The sequence below is a fragment of the Hippichthys cyanospilos genome, chromosome 1, assembly GCF_059441005.1.
Source record: "Hippichthys cyanospilos isolate Australia breed blue-spotted pipefish chromosome 1, RoL_Hcya_1.0, whole genome shotgun sequence".
NCBI classification, from domain to species: domain Eukaryota; kingdom Metazoa; phylum Chordata; class Actinopteri; order Syngnathiformes; family Syngnathidae; genus Hippichthys; species Hippichthys cyanospilos.
Window position 1 is genome coordinate 34,042,678 of NC_142369.1, and position 21,426 is coordinate 34,064,103.

The 21,426-nt window shown below is 40.5% G+C and overlaps 2 protein-coding genes across 3 annotated transcripts; both read left to right on the plus strand.

The window, feature by feature from the left end:
- The first annotated feature begins 4,087 nt into the window (after positions 1 to 4,087).
- Positions 4,088 to 11,333, plus strand: ccn1l2 (cellular communication network factor 1, like 2). Of its 2 annotated transcripts, XR_015867766.1 has the most exons (6): positions 4,088 to 4,628; positions 4,729 to 4,942; positions 6,006 to 6,371; positions 7,387 to 7,583; positions 8,837 to 9,269; positions 10,921 to 11,333. XR_015867766.1 is itself a non-coding variant. In XM_088433010.1 (5 exons), the coding sequence occupies exons 1-5, from the start codon at positions 4,557 to 4,559 to the stop codon at positions 9,134 to 9,136; spliced, it is 1,149 nt and encodes a 382-aa protein (XP_088289136.1). In that variant the 5' UTR covers positions 4,088 to 4,556; the 3' UTR covers positions 9,137 to 10,770. The 2 variants fall into 2 exon arrangements, 1 of the variants encoding a protein (XP_088289136.1); XM_088433010.1 differs by lacking the exon at positions 10,921 to 11,333 and having other exon boundaries at positions 8,837 to 10,770.
- Positions 11,334 to 16,964: 5,631 nt separating this feature from the next.
- Positions 16,965 to 20,733, plus strand: lmo4lb (LIM domain only 4-like b). Its single transcript, XM_088431985.1, has 5 exons — positions 16,965 to 17,341; positions 17,900 to 18,138; positions 18,234 to 18,330; positions 18,863 to 19,021; positions 19,881 to 20,733. Exons 2-5 carry the CDS (start codon positions 17,924 to 17,926, stop codon positions 19,887 to 19,889), a joined length of 480 nt encoding a protein of 159 aa, XP_088288111.1. The 5' UTR covers positions 16,965 to 17,341; positions 17,900 to 17,923; the 3' UTR covers positions 19,890 to 20,733.
- The last annotated feature ends 693 nt before the right edge of the window (positions 20,734 to 21,426 follow it).

Below are 21,426 nucleotides of genomic sequence, written 5' to 3' on the forward strand. Positions count from 1 at the left end.
ATGCCACATCGTGACAGTTAATGCATGTCTGGGTTCATTAAAACCCCTACAAGCCTTTAAAAAGCAACAGGTTTCGAGCTACGTGACTATGCTGCTCTATAGTAAAAAATAAAAATATAAGGTCCTAACGTGTAAAAAGATTCGAAGCAAGGCGTAACATATTTTCTCGAAAAGCTGGTTACAGCACCTTCTTTGAAGACGATCTTTCGTAGCGTCTCAGGGATCTGCTCTTACGTTACTGATCCTGTGGCGCCATCTAACGGCTTGTTAAACGACCATTTGTGTAGGGCATTTTTTACTCCTTGTAGCTGTTTTACGCCGTGTGTTTTTGAATTCCTCTCTTTCATAATTTGCATACCTTTTGTTCATGTGAATCCATCATGCATTACTTGCAGCATATTTCATGTGTTTGCGTTTTGTTTGTTTTTTTGCAACAGAAACTTATTTTGATTGATAATTTGGCACTCTTAGAAGTACACTTTCAACTTTTGTGGCTGTCACTTCTCCATCATATGTGACTTCATGTTTACTTTACATGCTGTGAACCACTTTCCAGTCACCTCAGACACAGTGGTCTTTTGTGTGTTTGTGCCCTAGTTCCCAACGGAGAGCCCTGGAACATTTTCTGTTTACGCATTTACTGTGATAACATTTTCCTCGCTGAATCACTGGCAATGCTGTGCAGCGGTGCCACATTTCCTCTGCTGCTAAATGCGAACTCTGTGTGTCACTCAGCTTTTCCGCAGCTACCTCACTAAAGTTCCTTTGAAATGCCAGTTTGTTTGTTCTGCACAATTAAATATGCAAGATTTACTTTAGGAAACCTCATATTCAACCGAGGGAATGGTTGCATCACTGTTGGTTTTTGGAGTGTGGGAGGAAGCCAGAGTACCCGGAGAGAACCTACACGGGCTTGAGGGGCAACATGCGAACTCTACACTGGAAGCCCGGAGTCAGCTGAATTAGCATTCGGGGCCCTTAACTGTGAGGCAGATTTGCTATTCACTGGGTCACCGAACTGCCCACATATTTATGTGTGTGTGTGTGTGTGTGTGTGTGTGTGTATATATGTATATATATATATATATACACACACACACACACACACACATACACACACACATTATAGTACAGTGAACAAAGAATTCCATGGAGGAGAACAACGCTATTGGTGTGGTGGTAAGTATAACCAACCAGATTAGAGTTACATGGATGTGAGAATTGTTTGTCAATGATGTCTTCAGGTAAAAACTGATCTTTGTGGTAACTTTAAAGATGAAGCTTGATACTATTATTTCTGCAAGTTGGAGATGGTAAAATGAAATATACAAGCAAAACCCTGCTTTGAGAATGCTCACCCGCTTTACTATGTATGACTAGGAATATGGTGTACAACAGACATATGCTATGCATTTTTGGGATTGTTGGCAACAAATTATTTAGCCCAACCGAGTACTCTCGTCCTAAACAAATGACATAAATCCAAGCTGGCCTACTAAAGTGACGCTCACTAATTGCAAGGAAATACAGTATATCTGCATACATTTAAAAAAAAATGCCAGTATAGATTTTTTACAGATTTTTTTTATTGAAACAAACCAACAGACAAGCAGAATAAGACTTCAAATCAGTAACTACATCCAGCCTACTTCACAATATGTGACTTAACAAGGGATGTTCAAGCTTGTTTTACGAGCACTGCGGTCACTTACAGGTGCTTTGTTCTCCCTGCCGCCATCACTCGTATTACTATAGAATGCAATGGAGGAATGCGCAGGCCATGACTTCCCACTGCCCCTCTTATTTGGACAACAGCCAAATGTCACACCACACTTGCTTTTACCCCAAGCATTCGGACCATTAGAGAGCTTTTTCATATGTTTTCGTTATTTCAAAAGCGCATGCTATACAACTCGTCTAAACCATCTCATATTGTGCTGATCAGCTCAGATTGCTGTGGCTGACTGGGGGTGTGAACAGTATGTGTGTGAAGGGAAAATGGATCCATTCATATTAAGAATGGAATGAGCTACGGTTTGATTTGTCTGAGACATAAATTGTCACATTGAAGTCCTGATACTGGGCTCGCAAACATTTTACAAGCACACAGAACACACCATTATAAGCCAGTGGTTCTCAAAGTGGGGTCCGCGGCCTGACTGCAGGGGGTTTGTTATATTATTTGTGTTATTAATAACAAAAAATATCTACTTACATTAATTTCATGTTGTTTTATATTAAATTGTGAAAGTATTCATGACTCTTCAATAAAGCAATCAATTCAGGGACATATTTTCACTTTTTTTCAGTCAATCTCTGATACTTAAGAATCAATTTAATACTTAAGTATGTGGAAATTAATGTCCTTAATGTACTTAAGTATCGGTGGTCCAGACTCTTTGAAAAACGTGAAAATACGTCCTTGACATTGAATGAGTTCATATATTTTCAAAAATGTAATAATTTTGAAATTTGTCAAAACGCATTTTGTGTCTACAATTGCTTGCATTTTATATGATAATGCCGTTTTTTACCAAACATTTGGAAATTGACCCTGTTTGTTACAAGGAGGCGTGCAATTTGCAATATTTATTTCCCAAACTTCAGTATCGCTGAAAAGTAACAAATATACCTGTTGTCAAATTGAATCTTTTGGTGAATATAAAGGGCAATTTTAAGTTTTTCATTTCTTGTTTTTTCTGCAAATATTTGAAATGGGGATCCTTGGAAAATTTGCTTTCTAAAAGGGGTCCCCGACTCCAAAAGGTTTGAGAACCCCTGACATAAGCCATATGTCGCAGAAGTATAATGTCATTTTTGCTCATTAGAACAAATGCCGACATTCTGCATGTTCTGTTTTATTATTTTTTTTTAGCTTAATTTAGCTGAATTTGCCATAAATAAACACACATTGCTTTTACAGTAGTAATATTATGCAAGAACCACGACTAGTGTTTTTAGTGAAGCAATGCTATATTGTCCATAATAACTGGAATGTCACCCAATGGAGTACAGTTGTAAAAGTTTTTTTTTCTTTTTACTTTATGATTTACCCAGGAGCTAACATGTTTCAAAGAAGTGCATATTTTTGCAGTCTCACCTAAGGTTTGTTGGATCTCATCCCCTAACATCAAGCCAGGGCAAAGTTTTTCGCCAGACAACCTCTGACCTCCATATGTTTTGAAAATGGTTTCTAGCTGTCAAACAATGGCTGGCGCAGGGCCAGACTGGATGCTGCCAATTTGTCCCCCGACTCCCCCCGCTGCTCCACTATGACGCAGTGTGCCCTGTACACACATCCTGCCTTTGTGGGCCAGGAATTTGAAGAACGTTGCCTGTTCTCCTCCTTTTTGCTGTTGCCCATCAAGGTGGTGGCCACCTTCTTCAGCTCCATACAGAAACGCCCATTCTAGCATCCCAATGGTTTTTCAACACAGCTGCCTGGGTGCTTGTATGGGTGAGGTGGGGCACTGTGGTTTGTGTCCACCCACAATGACATGGCCGCTTTGGACTTGAGTAACACCACCTGCTCTTGGAAGGCAAGTGGTGTTTCAAACCTAGAAGCCACAATGAATACATCAATCCCCTCAAGCTTTCACACATTTGGCTTCTTTTCATGTGTGCATTTACATTTGCTGTTTTGTCCTTGATGGCTAAAAACTCAGAGCGTGCGGTGAAATGATTTCGTCAACTGCAGCTGTCAAGTTCAATAGGACAAGATTTAAGTCAACACAATCTAATTTCAAAGAACTGGTGGCAGCAAAACAGGCTGTAAAATGATCTCACATCACCCATATCTGGACCAAAGACATTCAGAAGGAGCATTGATAGACCTGGCACCTGAGGTGATGAATCCCCTCCTTCCAACAAACACTTGCCTGATGGTGACAAAGGCAACACTGACTTTTTCCTGCCGCCCATGAGAACCTGAGATTAGGCCTGTATTTCCTGGAATGTGGCCCATTCGGAAAGAGGATGGGGGAACACAGGATGTCCTGAGCTGGAGTCCCACAGCACAGTGTGGTGTTCTTCACAGGGACTTTCTCCATTTCAGAACATCCCCTGTTAAAAGCTGCCACTGTGATGGAGTATGTTTTCCTTTTCGGTGCTACCACTACACCTGTTGTTTTTTTTCGACCTCTGTGACTCCAGTTTAACGCCTCTACCTCTAAGGGTTACCCAGACCGACTATCGCATTTGACAGTGTGTGGTTAAATCAGCACAAAGAAATGCAAAGAGCTCTTTTGGAAATTACACTTATTCACTCATTTAAACACGTTTTTGTCAGTCCCACCTTCTGCCTTAGTTTTGCTGATGATATTAGAGAAGGGGTGTGGCCATGTGTCTATAAGTGCAGGTCCTGTTGGAAGACACCTCTCATGAGGTAGAGCTGGGCTGACAGACACGCAGCAGAAATCACTGGTGTACTTTATTTCAAGGGTCTTGTGGATGTCTCTTTCCAGAGCCGACTAAAAAGAAAACACTTCACTTGGGCGCAACTGTCTTAATATCTTTCAGAAATCATTTTCTACCGGTGTGAAAACTCCACACCAAGGATGCTTTACCTTACTGTTAGTTTGCACCAGATTTTTTCCACCTTTTTTGTGGTCTGCAGCACTATGGCAACGGTGAGTTCTTGCACTCTGCCTTCTCATTGAGATTTGGAACAAGTGTTACACTTCCAGTTTCTTGACTGTACAGTAAATAATCTATGACTCTGCTTCTTAGGCAGATAATGATTGCCCACCGGTGTGCTCCTGTGCTGCCACATCTCCAATGTGTCCAGCTGGTGTCAGCTGGGTGACTGACCACTGTGGCTGCTGTAAAATATGTGCAAAGCAGTTCAATGAAGAATGCAGTGCTACGCAGCTGTGCGATCACATCAAGGGGCTACACTGCCAACTCGGAGCTGGTGGAGATCCCAGGAAAGGACTGTGCCGCGGTGAGAGTTCAGATGTGATGTTGTGATGTGTCAGGTTCACCTGTTAGACATGTGTGAAAAACTAAACACATAGAAGGAGAAAAGGCATTCTTTTTCAGTTCATGCATGAGGAGAACGGAGAAGGAATGCACAATTACAATTGTACTGCGCTCTAAATCAGCCTCTCTTTATTTGATTCAGAAGTCTCTAATTACATCAATGCTTCTCAAATAATGGGGGGGGGGGGGGGGGGGGTGTTAACCTTTTTTTTCAGCCACTTTGATGCAATTGGTTATTTTTTCTGTTTTAGACTAAGCTGTAACCTGTATAAACACTGTTCAAAACAATTAACAGGTGTTGAAAGTTGATTTATATTGCTGTTTTGGTTAATGCTAAAAAGGATACAGGTTTAGGTATACGGTTAACATTTTTATAGATATTTATACTTATATTCTTATTTATAGTCAGTGAATCGGGTTAGGGGGGCACAAAACCTTTTCTCTTTCCTAGGCGGAGCTTGGCAAATATATACAATACAATACAATACAATACAATACAATACAATACAATACAATACAATACAATACAATACAATACAATACAATATAATATAATATAATATAATATAATTTTGTTGAGGAGCACTGAATTACATGAAGGTTCCCACCCTTGAAAAAAAACATGTCCAGAACCCAGTGAACTTGTCTGTGTGTGTGTGTGTGTGTGTGTGTGTGTATGCGTATGTATGATTAGTGCATGCGTGGCAAAGCATTCTGAGTGTCAATACCTTCCGCAAGATATTTAGTAGATAATGAGTGAAGTCATATTTGTATGCGGTTAAGCTTGAGCAGGCTGGTCAGGGCTGTCTTTTCCACGGCGACGTTCCGTACAGCTATGTTGTCTCAGCAACCTTCTCATACTACGATATGTAGACATACTGGAGAGTGTTTTACATCTACTCCTTCAAAGTCTGAGTCAGGTCCATCATCAATATCTTACCATGTGCTAGACATGAAAAAGAATCAAATGATCAAAATCATGTTCTCATAGTATTGTTTTGTGTTTTTTGTGTGCATGATGCTAGCCGAGGCTCATGGTGTACCCTGTGAGTTCAACGGCCAGTTGTACCAGCACAGTGAGAACTTCCAGTCTGGCTGCCAGCACCAGTGCACCTGTATGAATGGAGTGTTGGGCTGCGTGCCCCTCTGTCCTCATCAAGTGCCTCTGCCCAACTTGCACTGTTCACAGCCCCGGTTGGCACGGCCAGAAAACAGCTGCTGCGAGGAGTGGGTTTGTGATGATGACAACCACATCAGAGTGGAGCCAGAAGAAAAAATGACACACGCCCCTCTGTCAGCCAGTCAGCTTCTTCCAAACCACATCAGTGCTTTGCTGCAACCCTACCCACAGGCTCGACAGCCAGCAGCTACTGGTCACACCATGTTCAGAGGTAAAGTTTACATTCTTGTTCTTTGATGCCCTTCTTGGCCATAAACGTGATCTACACAGTGAAGTTCTATCTGTAAAAAGAATTTGCAAGACTTTCTCCAGCAGAACAGTTTGACTAAACCGCGTACACTATGGGGATAACAAGTATTTGAATGGATCATTCAATTATTTATCTCATAAATTATTGTATGGTCTGAAATGGGTTAACTAGACCTGACAATAAGACTCTTTTCTGTTGTCAATACGCAAGCAAGACAATGACTGAAGCCGCACCATTCTTCCTCACTACAAAATGTAATATCAACTAAGACCAATCCAAACAAATCACAAATCAATAAAATTTTAACAGATAAACTAAATAAGTTCCGAACCATCATTATTTCGGATGAGGCCCATGCGGCCCGGTGCCAGTTGATCCATGGACCGGTATTGGGGTGCAGATCGGCGGTTGGGGACCTCTGGCGTAGGGGACATCAATTCATTTGACTGCACTGAATCACTAGAAGCAGTTTATTAAAATGATTCCTTTGAAAGATTTGAAATTTAGCAGTTTAGCAGCACAGACCATTTCTGTGGCGCAAGATTGTTTGCTCTGTAATGTTTTATTGTGTGGATCCAATCAATAATTGGTTGAACTGCAAATTGTTACATTAGACCTGATTGCCGATTTTGCATAAAATGCAGAGTTTCTATTGATCCAATCTAACTGATTAGATCTGAGTACAGTCTACTCAAATGCATGTCCCCACCCCCATCAGCATGTGGACTCCATCGTCTGAAAAAGTTTTATGAGCAACAGCGGAACTTACACTCTTGGGCAACATGACCACATCTGACCTCAACTAAATGATATAAGGTCAGGTATGACTTGTTCAATCTATGGCTTCCATTTTTACTCCCCGTGGGGTTAATGACAAGCTGACCAGCTTTAGCCCACATTATGCACTTTGTATGCACAGCTATACTTATATTGAGACGAGCAAGAACTAACCGTCTTTGTCCTTACCCTCTCACAGAGCGAACAGCATTCCCAATGTCTGATTTGGGATCCAGTTGTTTTCCTCAAACCACTGACTGGACAGAATGCTCCACCTCCTGTGGGATGGGAATATCAAGTCGAGTCACTAATAACAACCCAGATTGTCAGCTAAACAGAGAAACCAGGCTTTGCCAGATCCGACAGTGTCACATGGAGCTTCCTATGACTGTTAAGGTATGCACAGGAACACTCGAATGAGGAATATGAAAGCTCACTGAGTAAAGGCGGTGTGTGATTCTTATATCCAGGTACATTTATAATAGCTTCATGATTTGTTATTGTTGTGGAGGAGATCTTGCCTCAAGGGGAGGGGTTCAAATATATCTGGGTGTTGGTCACGAGTGAGGGTAGGATGGGGATGGAGATGGATCGGCGCACCGTCTGTTGTGATGCAGACTATGTTTTGGTCAGTCGTGGTGAAGAAGGAGCTAAGCACAAATGTGAAGCTCTTGATTTGCTGGTCGACCTAAGTTACTCCCCTCACCTGCGATCACGATGATGGGTCTTGACCGAACGAACAAGATCCTCGATACAAGCGGCTGAAATGAGTTTCCTCCAGAGGGTCTCTGGGCTCATCTTTAGAAATGGGGTGAGAAGCTCAGTCCTCCGGGAAGGACTTAGAGTTGATCTGCTATTCCACGCCAGTTGAGGTGGCTCTGGATTCTGGTTAGGATGCCTCCTGCTTGGTGAAGTTCCAGGCATGTTTCACTGGAAAGATTTCCCAGGGCTTAGCCAGGACATGCTGGAGAGACTATGCCTCTTGGCCGGCTTGTGAACGTTTTGGGATTGCCTCAGAAGAGCTGAACGCGGTTGGGGAGACAATCTGGGCTCCTCTGCTAAAGCAGCTCCCTTCATGACCCAGCTCTGGATGTGCGGTAGAAAATGAATGGATGGATGCATTTTAAAAGAAGTTACTGTCATGATCCCGTGGCATGTTGATAAGGAGTGTGGGAAAGGTGGAACCAATAATTGCTGGGGCTGATATGTTTGAGGCTCAAAAGATCTTTTAATCAAAAAACTGAACAGGATAGGGAATGTGCAAAAATATAAAGTACAACAGAAGAGTAACGACAAGACAGCTCGGGCGAGGCAGCAGGGAGGTAATGTAGCAAAAAGGACCCAGGCAGCGCGGAAAACAAACAATGACCCGACAAGAACTGAAGGCAAACTGGGAACTTAAATAGACAACACGCTAAACGAGAAGACACAACACAGCTGGGGAGAGACGAAAGGCAGGGGAAGCTGATTGGATGACAAGGAGGGCAGGTAAACAGGCAGGTGAACAAGATCAAACTAATGAGACACTGACAGCAAAAACAGATGCAAAGGGGAACAAAGCTAGAAACTAGAACTTAGCAACATGAAAAAAACCCAAAGAAGACCACAAACCCCAACCACAAATGACAGTTACTTTATGTTCTGTGCAGGGGAAGAAATGCCAAAGAACTTTACGCCCACAGGAGCCAGTTCCAATCACTTTTACTGGATGCTCCACGATTCAACTCTACCGCCCTCGCACCTGTGGATCGTGCCTTGACGGCCGCTGCTGCAAACCCTCGAGCACCCGCACTGTACGGCTGCACTTCCATTGCTTGAATGGTGACAGCATCCTCAGAAATTTCATGTGGATCCAGAGCTGCAGCTGCAGTAAAAACTGTCATACACGCAGCAGGCCTTCAAACCCTTTGCTCAGCCTCCACAATGACATTCATGCCTTTAGGCGCTGAAGCAAGACTTTTCACTTATCCCTTTGACTGTAGCATCCCCTCCCTTGGCAGTAAACCTACTTGCACTTTAAGCTTCCAGCCACAATGAAATCATTTCGTCCACATTACAGCTGTTCAACCTCTCTACTACAAGGTCAGTTCCCAGCTCCTGTAAACTGATTATACAAAGCTTTATTTTCTTGTCTTATTTATTTGTAAAATTGTGTTGACTTTCTCTATTTCCAAAGAAGACAATATAAAGTCTTGTCTTACAAAAAAAAACAACAACAAAAAACAAACAAACAGTAAACAGAACCTTTGGAGAGGATAATTTTCTTATGCATTTTCAATTGATCCGTTGTAAGTAATTATTTCTGACATATGACTGTATACTTGACTTCACTCATCTTGTTTTTGTGAAGAAACACTCTGGGCAGTCACCCCATTTTCCGGGGTGTGGTATTTTGTGTCATTTGTGTGTTGAAATTGCCTATAGTGTGCTTTGTTATTGATGAGTGTTGCAAATCACTGGCGTTGCAGCCAGAACTCCATGACAATGAGGTAAATTACATATTTTTTCATAAATCCATCCTATTGGTTACACAAGATTGACCAATCTAAAATGATGAACATTACTAACTTTCACCATCCAATCCTATTGGTTGAGGTTTTTTAGGTCTGAAAAGTAATGATGTAGGAGGTACATTGATTCCACTCAAATGTAACAATATTTAACATCTGCATATTAAATAAAAAGTAAAAAAAAAAGGTCATGTGTAATTTGTGTGTGATGCACAGCCGAAAAACTATTCATCTGGCATATAGGGAAATATTTTAACAATAGCGTACAGATAGATTGAAACAAGACCTCTCCTATAGAAGGAGCTTATAAACATGAAAGCTTCAAAACGACATATTACATATTAGATTAGGTAAAATAAAAAACAACAATACCAAGACGATTGTGATTTCTCCTTGAGAAATAATATACTGTATGATGCATCTGTTTGTAATGAGTCATATAACCTACGAAGAGGAAAACTTAAAATCTAACCTGAAACTAAAGTTCAGAGCGCTCACTTCAGGTGTGTGGACTTACACGGTGTGCCGGCCGGCTCTAACGCTCAAACTTAACGTTAGACCATGAAATTCCTCACCTTCACCTTTTTTCTGGGGAGACAGAGAGAACTCTTTGACCTGGTTACTCCACCTTCATAGGGCGATATTTAATTGTGTCATTGGATCAAGAAAAATAAGTTACCCACATTTCAAGAACCCTCAAAATAGAAAGAAAATAAGAGACCTTTCAAGATGTAAGATGTAGCCCTTGTGGTGCCCAATCATCCCACTAGAACCACCACAAATACATTGGTTTCCATAAAGTTGTTTGAATGTACAGACAAAGTCTTTTGAAGGTAGTTCAAGTTGCTCGAGTGTACCGGTATGTACTTGTAAAACAGAGGCTGAGTGCAAAAAAATGCATTTTTTTTCCCCACATTTTTTTCCCTATAATGACATTCATGTGCGCTATGTTTAACACATTTGTTTGAAAAGCTTCGCCATTTTGTAGTATAGCCCTGTCCAAAAGTTTCCTACTCTTTGGCAGTTCCATGTTTTCAGTACTTTTGCCATAAGTCAATAAAAAGTTGAAACAAGAGCCTGCCATTTGTATTCTCAATTGAAAAGAAGAAAAAAAAAAAAGATCAAAATGTCAGCAATGCTATACATACATATATTACTATCCCTCTGTTCTACTTTCAAACAGCTGAATTCTTTTTTTTTCTTTTTTTTAAACCATACATTAGGGGTGGCCAAATGAAGCTTCATGGGGCAATGAAGATTGGAAGCCAATTGGTTTGTGTATGCTTCAAAGCTTCCAGGTGTTTTATTTGCTCTTTCGGGTGTTCCAGAAGACCAACAAGTTAACAGTGTTGAAAATGCCATGGCTATTTGATTTAAGAAAATGACATGAATGTGCGTGTGTTATTCCATGATATGTTGTTCCATTATATTCAAAATATAACAAATGCAATAAGGATTGTTTGTCATTCATTTTTATTTAGAAATAATCGCTTTTCCATTGTTTTTTTGTTGGTTTTTTTCAACATTTGTAACTGCCTTGAAGGCACGACAATAACAAGTGGTTTTCTTTGACGGGTTTAAAAATAAACTTGTCTTCGCAACACAGTGAAAACTGTACAAAATATGATTAAACATAAATAACGTACAAAAACTGATAACAATGACATAACAAAATCATGTGGTGAAAATAACGTACACAGAAAAAATACCTCATTGACTGCTGCCGCTTGAGAAGGAATTAAAGTGTCCTCTTTGTGTCCTTTTAGTCTTTCTTGCATACGCAGTAATCCCTCGTTTATCGCGGGGGTTACGTTACCTTGTTACCTTGTTAGGAGCAATCAAATCAAAATGTTCCTAAACAGGGGAACTTCTCCTTTTTCGCACTGGTTCCATCGCAACAACGGACAATGCTAAAAAAAATGATTGCAATTGCACACACGGGTGTAACAGCAGCCCAAAATCAACAAAATGTGAGATGAGAGGCGATCACCATTGCATTTTGCGGCTGTTTTGCAATGCCTGGCACAATTCAACATTACCATCCAGCCAACTAGGAGAATCCACAAAGCATATGGCGCACCATTTCATTTGGGAGACAGTCACTGTTTACTTTTGTCACTGTCCATTTGCCTTTGCTTAATGATGATGCTTGTTCACACCAACTATTAGATGTAAATTCAAAGAAACTATCATGTCACTAGCCTTTTTTGTGCACAAAACTGGTGTTCTGTGGCAATCTTTGACAGTTCATTTTTTATGAGACTATCTCTGGTATTGTAATGACATGGGAACTATATATTTAAATTGCTGACAGTTTCTGAAATTAGGCTCCGGTCAGAATACTCTTCAATATGATTCAAACTATTTGAATTACCCAGTTGCTACCCAACAAATGTGCTTTGGAAAAACAGTAGCGTGCAAAACTTGTAAAAAATCATCTTAACATGCATATATATATATATATATATATATATATATATATAAAATGAATTTTAGTATGCATATATGGATATGTCATGTCGCAAACCTGAATAAAAAAGATCTCTGCACATCACAGTACGCTGTATTTGGAGATGTGATCAAATCGGAAATCAACGGTGCAGTGATGTTTCGTAGACAGTTTGTATGAGCTTGGAAGCCAGACTGGAAGTTGCAGGTGTTGTCCAGCCTAACAGAGAACTGTGACTTTCAGCATATCCTTGACAGTGGAACAGGAAATACTGCATGGCGGAAATCATTTGAGCCTTTCAGTGTTTTGCTGCCACAACACCTGAGAAAAAGGGAAAATAAACAACATCTATGCACTTTTTTTCAGTATCTCTATCGCTTTAGTTTTTTGCATGAAAATGTTAGTATGCAAGATATACAGCAGGGCCGTTGGCTACTTATGTGGTCCTGGTGCTCGGAGGCCCAGCATCACTTACTGACCGAGTATAGGCTACAGTATGATGAAAAAATGAGTTTCGTCCTCATTATTAGTCTTTGCGGGTAAGCTGGAGTCTTTCCCAGTTCCAACTCAAAGATAACTCAAATGTAAGCTGTGGGGATTTTGAGGCTACAACACCAGATGAACTAACGTTAAATTTAATGTTTTACTACTCCAAAATAATCACAGGCCAACGTTATTAAGCATAACTCGAACCGAAATAAAAACTTGAAGAGAAGAGGGTGGACGGCGTAACCCCGCGTACCACGCCCACTACACCCTGTACACCACAGTAATATGAAGTGGTATTATATTTTACACAAGAGTGAACACGAATGACAATTATTATCCACAGTCGTGAGGAGAAGAAAATGGTTCACCAAAACGTCATCAAAAGGTGTCATCAAAACGCACAGCCTCATAGCCTCATGGCTCAATTCAAATCAGTTCATCCACATATTTTAGAACGATCACTGCAGTGAATGTTACTGGAGGCAAACATTTTAACATTGCATCTCGATTGGAACTCCAAAGGGTGCATTGTCGTTTGCCCTTGAGGATATCGAAAACCATGGATCTGCACTGCTGTCTAGTGGCTGTATTTGAAACTGCAAAAATACGACTGGTAGAAGGGTAAATGTCGTATTGATCAAAGATAGAGTTAAACAATCCAAATGTAATACTGTATACATGTTTTGGTGTAGCTACGTAGTGATGTTAAAATGGCATTTTCAAATTTACATTAACTGGCCCATTTACGATCCAGAAGCTTTTCACACCGTTTACCTGCATGTATGTGGTCCACATTCATTGTGTGGCCTGCAAGAAAACTATACAGTAGGATGTAAATTAAATTAAATTAATCCTTGAGGGGGGGAAATTACTCGACTAAATTTTAATCAATGGTTGAAGGAGGAGACATAGTCAAAACAAAACAAAACAAAAAATAAATAAGAAAAAGCACCCTCTTAAACATGAAAATGTTTTTTTTAAAACCTGGAATGCACCATCAGTCTACCTGAACCAAATCGATGATTGCGAACCACAAATAGATCAAAACATTCTTCAACGTATTCTGGTTAAAAATGCGGTGAAATGTCTTTGTTATTCATGTGAAAATTGATTGCTCTGGAATTATTTTTTTAAGTTGGTTTTAAAACAGGAACATAAAAAAAACATATATTTGATTATATTAATTCTCTTTCAGCTTCATACTAAACACATTTTAAAATAAATAATAGATATTTTAAAAATATTTATGGAATCTGTTATGAGTCAAATAGATTGTTGGAAAATCAAAAAGTCCCTCCCTTTTTAATTGATTTATGAAAATGATTTTTTTTTTTATGAGTCAGGGTCTGTACTGTCAGTGTATAAAAGAAAGAATGATTAAAACAGTGTGCAAAATCTGATCATCCTCTACACATAATTCTATAAATAAAATATGGATCCATTGCCAAATGTTATTTAATTCCGTATCCTTTTTTGAAGTTGTGTGAAGCAGTTGATTCTAGAACCTGAGTTTTAGGGGTCCATACACACGTACACAAGCATGTAGTTGTGCCCAAAATAATAGCAATGTTAAAAAGGTGAATACATGTCAAAATTCCTCTGATACATTGTACTTTCATGAACAAAAATAAATTGAGGACACTGCATATTAAATTTCAAAACAAGAAAATGCGATTGGTAATTGAAATTTGTAATATTTCACCGAAGATCGAGAACTCTGAAATTAAAAAAATAGCACGGCAAGACATCTGTGTTTGAAAACTCAAAAATGTATCTTAAAAACTAAGAAATCCTTGATAATTCAACATTGCTGAGTACCCTAAACTGTTTTTTTTGCATCTGTAGTACATGGAGTTGCCCAACTTCTGCCAACAGTAAACAGATCTTGCAGCCAAAGTCCCTTTTCCACAATTTCTCTGTGTTTCTTGGTTTTGCCACATGAACAGCATTTTTGTTTTGTCAGCCCATAAGTTTTACATGAGCTAGCAACTCCATTAGTTGGATGCTGTTTGTCTGGAATTTATCATGATTGTCTGGATTTTGCTCACTTGCTGGTGTGTTTGGGGTCATTGTCTTGTTGACAGATTAATTCCGAAGGCATTTCGTCTTCAACTTTGGCAACATGACTTGTTCCAGTCTCCTGAAGTGCTCAACGTGATCCATGCTGCCATAAATAGGACCGACACTGTCATCTGAAAAAACATCCCCATACCATGATGTTTCCATCACCGTGCTTGACTGCCTTCATGGGTAGCTACTGCGGCTTGAATTTTGTGTTTGCAGGACATCTGACAAACTGTCCCTGACCCTTAGACCCAAAAAGAACTATCTTCCTTTTTTATTTCACCTTTTCTTCTCAGGGTTGTCAATATGTTCTTTGCCAAATTATAACCCCTTCAGCACATGCCTTTTTTTTCTTTGTAAAGAACGGGACTTTGCAGGGACTTCTTGCTGGTAGGTTGGCTTCACCAAGATGTCGTCTGATTGTAATAGTACTCACGGGTGAATTTAGATCTTCTTAGATCTTCCTGAGCCTGATCATTGGCTGAGTGAATGCCAGTTGGGTTGTTCTGTGATCCATTCAATAATCTATTTTTCTTTTTCTTTCTGGTTTTCGCTGACATTTTTAAGCATTTAATATTATTTTAACTTAGCAGACTATTATATTCTTCACTTCTTTGTAGGTTTTCCCCTCTTTTATCCATTCATTGATTTAAAAAAATGCTCTTCATCAAACAGTGTCTTGAACGACCTATTTTATTCTTTTTTTTTTTAAGAACAAATGCTCAGTCAAAATAAATTATCCAATGTCAGTTGCTTTGATCCTTAAAGGGACAGTGTGTACAATTTAAATACAATTCAAACAAATGATGGCGACTATGATGATCTGAAAAGTCCCCTAATAATTAAAAAAAAAACATTATTGGCATAAAAATATAAAATTTTTATGTTGTTACCGGGGGTTTTACACCCATGTGCTGTTTAACATAGGTTTGGATTGGCCGCCATATGGCAAATTCACATTATGATCCCGACGGATTAATCTCGTAAACCGGGGGCCCACCGTGGCTGCCGTGACAATAATTCTCTACAATCTACTTAATGTATGATTAAATACAGCAACATTTAAGACTATCCATACATCCATCCATTCATGATAAAAATGAGTAGGTAGTGGGAGTGGTGGGACTAGGGAAATGTGCCACATGTCCGCTTTCTGTGAGCTGTGTCCCTACTGCATATCCCTGGAAAGAAGCGTATTAAACACTGCATGTGCGCAGAGTCCAGTGGCGCAAGCCATTTTTGAAGCAATCAGAGGCTGCATTTTTGTTGCTAAAACGTTTATTTTTGTTTATAGGTTGGACATACGAAAATATAAAAGCATTGCAACATTATGCAATGGGTTGTGAACATACTATATCACGTGATTTGAAGGCCAATGCTGTGGCAAGATAAACAGCATGGAAGAGGAGAGACAAACCGCAAACCAAGCTTTTGTGAAACAGCATTTCATCTTGCGCTTATGTATTTGTGGCCCAAATATACCCCTATGACTCCAAGGTCATACATACATGTTGAAAAAGGTCACTTTACCTCTGAATCCACCAGATACAGACGTACCTCGTTCGAATATCAATCTGCGGTATCTGTGTGAATATGCATAATGAATACTAATGTGTAATGACAGTTTGTCCTATGTTGAGACCGTTTTAGAACGGTACGGTAGTACATCAACTTTGTTTTCAAAGTCAATTTTATTGTCGATTTGTTCACCTGTGCTTAACATACAAAGGAATCGAACTCGCCTTTCTCACTATCCTCTGCGTTTTACATGTACAATAACAAAGTGCCGGTGCGCAAGACGCAACATTCCTATAACTAGATTCTTGACAATAGTAACGTGCAGTATGTTAGGCCTACTTTGCCTAGTGTTGCTAAACTAAAAACGAAAAACGAAAACCAGGTATGGAAGAGTACCCCAAGACAAGACATACAGTAAGTAGCAGCGTATGACAAGACAATCCGACGGTACGAGACAAAGCAAGACAACTCTGATTGTGGTTGTCCCAGTTGTGTGCATTTGAGGTAATTGCTATAGTTCGAAGTGTAATCGCTAGTGCAATAGAGGTATAATTATAAATAAATACGGCAGCAGCAAGTCTGTGTAAATTTGCAAGTGCAAAATTTGTTTCTCTGAGTGTGCAGGAAAAGAGGCGCACAAGATCTGCTACCAAGAAAGCCATAAATCATTGTGACTGCGATCACGCCCACTCCTCGGCTATTGGTGGTTTCCTGCTTCGCTTCGCTCAGTCCTTCTCGCAAATTTAAATCAACTCTTGCGCAATTTGATGAATAGCGTCGCTGTCACAAGCGTCAGAAACAGTGCGAGGCGTGTAATCGGACCGACAGCTGGAAGAGCGAGTGGGAAGTCAAGGAAGGAGCGCCATGTCTACTCCTCGCCGCTTAGAGTAGTTATTTAATCGTGGGGCTTCAAGTGAGAGACTTACCTCAAACTGCGCGGTCCTGGCCTGGGATTTTCCTTTTCTTTGGACACTCCTACGAAGCATCGGAACCGCAAAATGACGATGCAAAAGTCCAGGGCAGTTTCACAGGCGTAAACTCATTCATGTTTTTGTGAGAGCTTTTTTCCCCCTCTCCACCGTGTTTTGATTTCGAGGCAGTTGGAAAAGCTTCGGCTCGACAAGGTAACGCGTCCTTTCCCTCGTTTCTGTTCTGTCTTTTCTTTTTCCGCTCGCTCAGGAAAAGTGAGGCTTTCATCGAACTTCTACAGTATCTTTGAAGCAGTTTTGATAAAGCTGCACACTGCAATGAGAACCGATTTCAAAAGAAACGCGTTGCCATAATACCTTCCCTTTTAAAGCTGGCACAGTTCCAAAAGTCCCATTTGGTGACTTTCCTGCTTTCCCTCCCATTTGAAAAATTAAAGACCATGAGCAGATTGTGCCCGCTGTTTTTTTTTTTTTTTAATGTTGACGTTTCTGCTTCGCGACTACTACTACATGACATCATATTTCATGTACTGTGCAGTCGGGTGTGGGTAAAGTTGGTAAACTGTTGTGAGTCATATGTCCCCAAGCTATTTTGAATGATGCATTTGTAAGGAACAGTAAGAGTCTACTCAACCATAACCTGTGTATCATCAAAATATGTATTCATCATCACCATCAACTGAAATACATTAAAAACACGCCTAATCTGGACACGAGGTGTTTATTTAATTTCGATTTGCGCCCTGTGTACAGGAGCCACCCAGGGCCCATATCAGTATGGTGAACAACCAGGTGTCAGGCGTAGCAACGGCCCCGAGGTCATGTGCAGGATGTGGGGGGAAGATTGCTGACCGTTTCCTGCTCTTCTCCATGGAGCGATATTGGCACACTCGCTGCCTCAAGTGCTCCTGCTGCCAAGCCCAGCTGGGCGACATTGGCACCACCTGCTACAGCAAAGGAGGCATGATTCTCTGTCGCAGCGACTACATCAGGTGAGGTCCTTGTGTGGCCACGAAGAAGGAAGTGGCTGCTGTTTGGAGGCTCTTTCAAACGGGCTACTTTTTTTCTTCTTTCGTTTAATTTGCAGGCTGTTTGGGCACAGTGGGGCATGCAATGCCTGTGGCCAGTCGATCCCAGCCAATGAGATGGTGATGAGGGCACAGGGAAATGTGTACCACCTCAAGGTAAGGTCCACAGCTCCCACTTCTGCCTGCTTTGCCTCCCGCTGTGTGTTTGACAGAAACATCTGGGGTACCTCACTCCGTAAAACCTCAAAGATAAACTATGACAGTTCATTAGGTAACCCCACTATGATGAAAAAATTCGACACCGTGAAGGTAATGCTGTTATGTTGCTTGACATCTGTCAAAGTTGTTTTCACAACAAACAACATCTTACCTACATGTTGCAGTAATGCAATTCACACTCAATTGTGTGTGTGTGTGTGTTTTTTAATTACAGTGATCTAACATCGTAACATTAAAAACAACATATGCAAACTGAGTATTTAGGCATTTCGAAATTCACTTTTGAAATGAAGATGAGAGTTTCTTGTGTCGTTTTCCTCTTTGCACCCATAAATCACATAATACAGTTTAATATTGTTGTCCATTGGATATCATCTAAGCCGATGTGATGTTCGTGCGTTGATTTGTTCTGTCTACGGGCAGGATATTTTGTTTTATTTATTTTCGTGCGTATTTCTTTTTCCGGCAGTGTTTCAGCTGCGCCACGTGCCGGAACAGACTGATGCCTGGAGATCGCTTCCACTACATCAATGGGACAATCTTCTGCGAGCACGACAGACCCGTTGCCGCTTTGCTCAGCAGCCACCTGCCACAACTGCAGAGCAATTCTGTGATGACGGACCAGAAGGTAAGGACATTCTTTCCGTGTCTAGCATGTTTTAAAATATGGATACAACAATCTTATTTGCCGTTCCTGGATATAGGATCAGTCAGATAAACTAAAAACAATTTAAAAAATTAAGGTAAATGAAATGTTTTGAAATTCGAAGAGAACCTGGATGTCACTGTCCAACATGAGCACAAAAAAACATTACACTGATGCACAAATAATAGCAACAATGACACAAGAGAAAGAATTTCAGGTTATCCTTGAAGTAAAATTTTTGTACTTCATTTTTGCTCGGTATTTGCAATAAAGAATATCAAGATATGATGTTTTATTGCCAAGCTACTGTGTCATATTCAACAACGAAACTACACTAATAAGTATGAAGAGTCTATCATAAACGCAATACAGAAATCCTATTTATCTTTTCAAATGACTAAAAACTGGAAAAAGTATGTTATTATTAAATGAACTGTGTGTGCATATGACCTATCTTAAGGCACTATATCTACACCCGATGTACCGGTAAACCTTGGGAATGTGGCAGCACAAGTTTCCACGCAAGTCAATTTCACTTTAGATTTACAATAGCGTTGTGAACAGAATATGGGCTTTTGATATATTGCTGTAAATAAACTCCACATTCATCAGGTGTCTTCATGAATGTTTTTCTTAAATGTACCTTTTACATTTGCTCTTCCGTCCTTGCTGATTTGGAAAATATAATTTAATGAAAGTGTAATCCAGTCCATGTCGTCCTCATGAAGTGATAGTTGAGACATTTTGTGTGCCATGTGATCACACCTTTTCTCATTTCTACAACAATGAACAAAATATGATAATATAACATGTCCCTGCTCTTCTCCTTTCTTTTTTACAGGTGTGCTGAGTGGAGTGTAAGCTGACGCTTAAGTCCTCTCTCTTGCTACTGTTGCCATTGTTGTGTTCACCACCACACCTCCCTCCTCTGAAGGGGAAAGTCTGTCGCAATGAAAACCCGTCCCATCGTCATATCACATAATCCTTGACCCCACATCCACAGTCACGTTTGTGTAATGTTGCGTGGTGGCGCTGCCAGGTATTTAGGGCCCGAGGAGGAAAAAAAATCCTGCAACTATACTGTACTGCTTTCTAATGGATTAGGCAGTGATGGGCCCTTGGATTTGTCATCAGTTTTCTGCCCCTGGTGTCCAGTACAAAAATGGCCGTTGCTTTCGTTTTGTGCGGACGGCACAAGCGGACACTCTTCTGGACTCTGAGAAAGGCAGAAGACAACAAGCATTATCAATCAGAGGATACAGCGAAACACGCTCGAGACTTTGATAGACTGCTGTAATATGACTGTCAACGTCCTGTGCCAAGAGCCATTATTTTCCCAAAGTGTCTGTGTTTTGAATGAACTCTGATCCTTCTCTTTTATACGTCTATTTGAAAACATGAGCTCTGGATGTTCAGTTCTAAAATTGGATGTCTGGCGCAATGTGTATATCTCGATCGTAAGATATCCATTCATTAAAAAAAAAAAAAAAGTACTTTTTCAAAATAATGTGACAAAAAATTTTCAAGCACCATTGGGGAAAAAGAGGAACCCTTCATTGTTGAAGCCTGTACTTTCCATAATGAATCGAATTGTACTCAGTCATTTTCCTGGTCAATGTGTGGAAACAAATGCTGGTTTTATTGAGAAAAATCCAATTAAAAAGATTTTCCAGCATGAGCTGGCGTCAACACGAGGCCCCTTAGCAGCACAGGAGTTGTCCTTGTACTTCCTGGTAGCTAACACGGTGACTGTAGCGGTGGGTCTCGATCTCTCTCACTCTTGTTAGCCCTGTATGGTTAAAACATGGCTGATTACCCCAGGGAATGGAATTAGGGGGCTTGAGCTCTGACCATTTACAGAAGCAATTAAACATGAGCCCTGTATCTGTGCCGCTGGAGCTCCTGGGAGTCTGAACTTGGGGCATATCCCGTGGCTGACTGCCTGCCTCAAATAAGGCCTAATCTGAAAGCACTCCAATTAAAGAGAGGTGCTTGCCTTCGGAATGAGGGAATGTCAACAAATTGCACATATTTATTGTTTATCATGCTCACTTTGCACTGCGCTGTACTGCATGCCTGTTGCGTAGAATAATTCGTCTGAGGTGCATCTGATTAGCTTTAAGTCTAGAAACCTTTTGAATGTAAGGTAACAACTTTTAAGTGGTATCCCATCAGAGGGAGGAGGATAATCTCAGCGTGATAGTATGCAGTGTGCAGCTAGCACAAGATAGCATCTGCTCTACTTTTGCACCTTGCCTGGGAGCACGGCAGCCATCAAACTTGCACCTTAATGCGCTTAGCTCTTCTAAACTGTCCCACTTGTCATGGTAGGTGCTGATAGCGCATCAATTATTTATTCCACGTCTGATCAAGGGGCGTCCACAAAT

Excerpts from the sequence above, each read along its gene's own strand:
- lmo4lb (XM_088431985.1), top strand. The coding sequence starts at position 17,924 with ATGGTGAACAACCAGGTGTCAGGCGTAGCAACGGCCCCGAGGTCATGT. Across the intron at positions 18,139-18,233 it reads TGTCGCAGCGACTACATCAG|GCTGTTTGGGCACAGTGGGG; the intron begins GTGAGGTCCTTG and ends TTTAATTTGCAG. Across the intron at positions 18,331-18,862 it reads GAAATGTGTACCACCTCAAG|TGTTTCAGCTGCGCCACGTG; the intron begins GTAAGGTCCACA and ends TTTTTCCGGCAG.
- ccn1l2 (XM_088433010.1), top strand. The coding sequence starts at position 4,557 with ATGCTTTACCTTACTGTTAGTTTGCACCAGATTTTTTCCACCTTTTTT. Across the intron at positions 4,629-4,728 it reads TCTGCAGCACTATGGCAACG|GCAGATAATGATTGCCCACC; the intron begins GTGAGTTCTTGC and ends TCTGCTTCTTAG. Across the intron at positions 4,943-6,005 it reads CAGGAAAGGACTGTGCCGCG|CCGAGGCTCATGGTGTACCC; the intron begins GTGAGAGTTCAG and ends GCATGATGCTAG.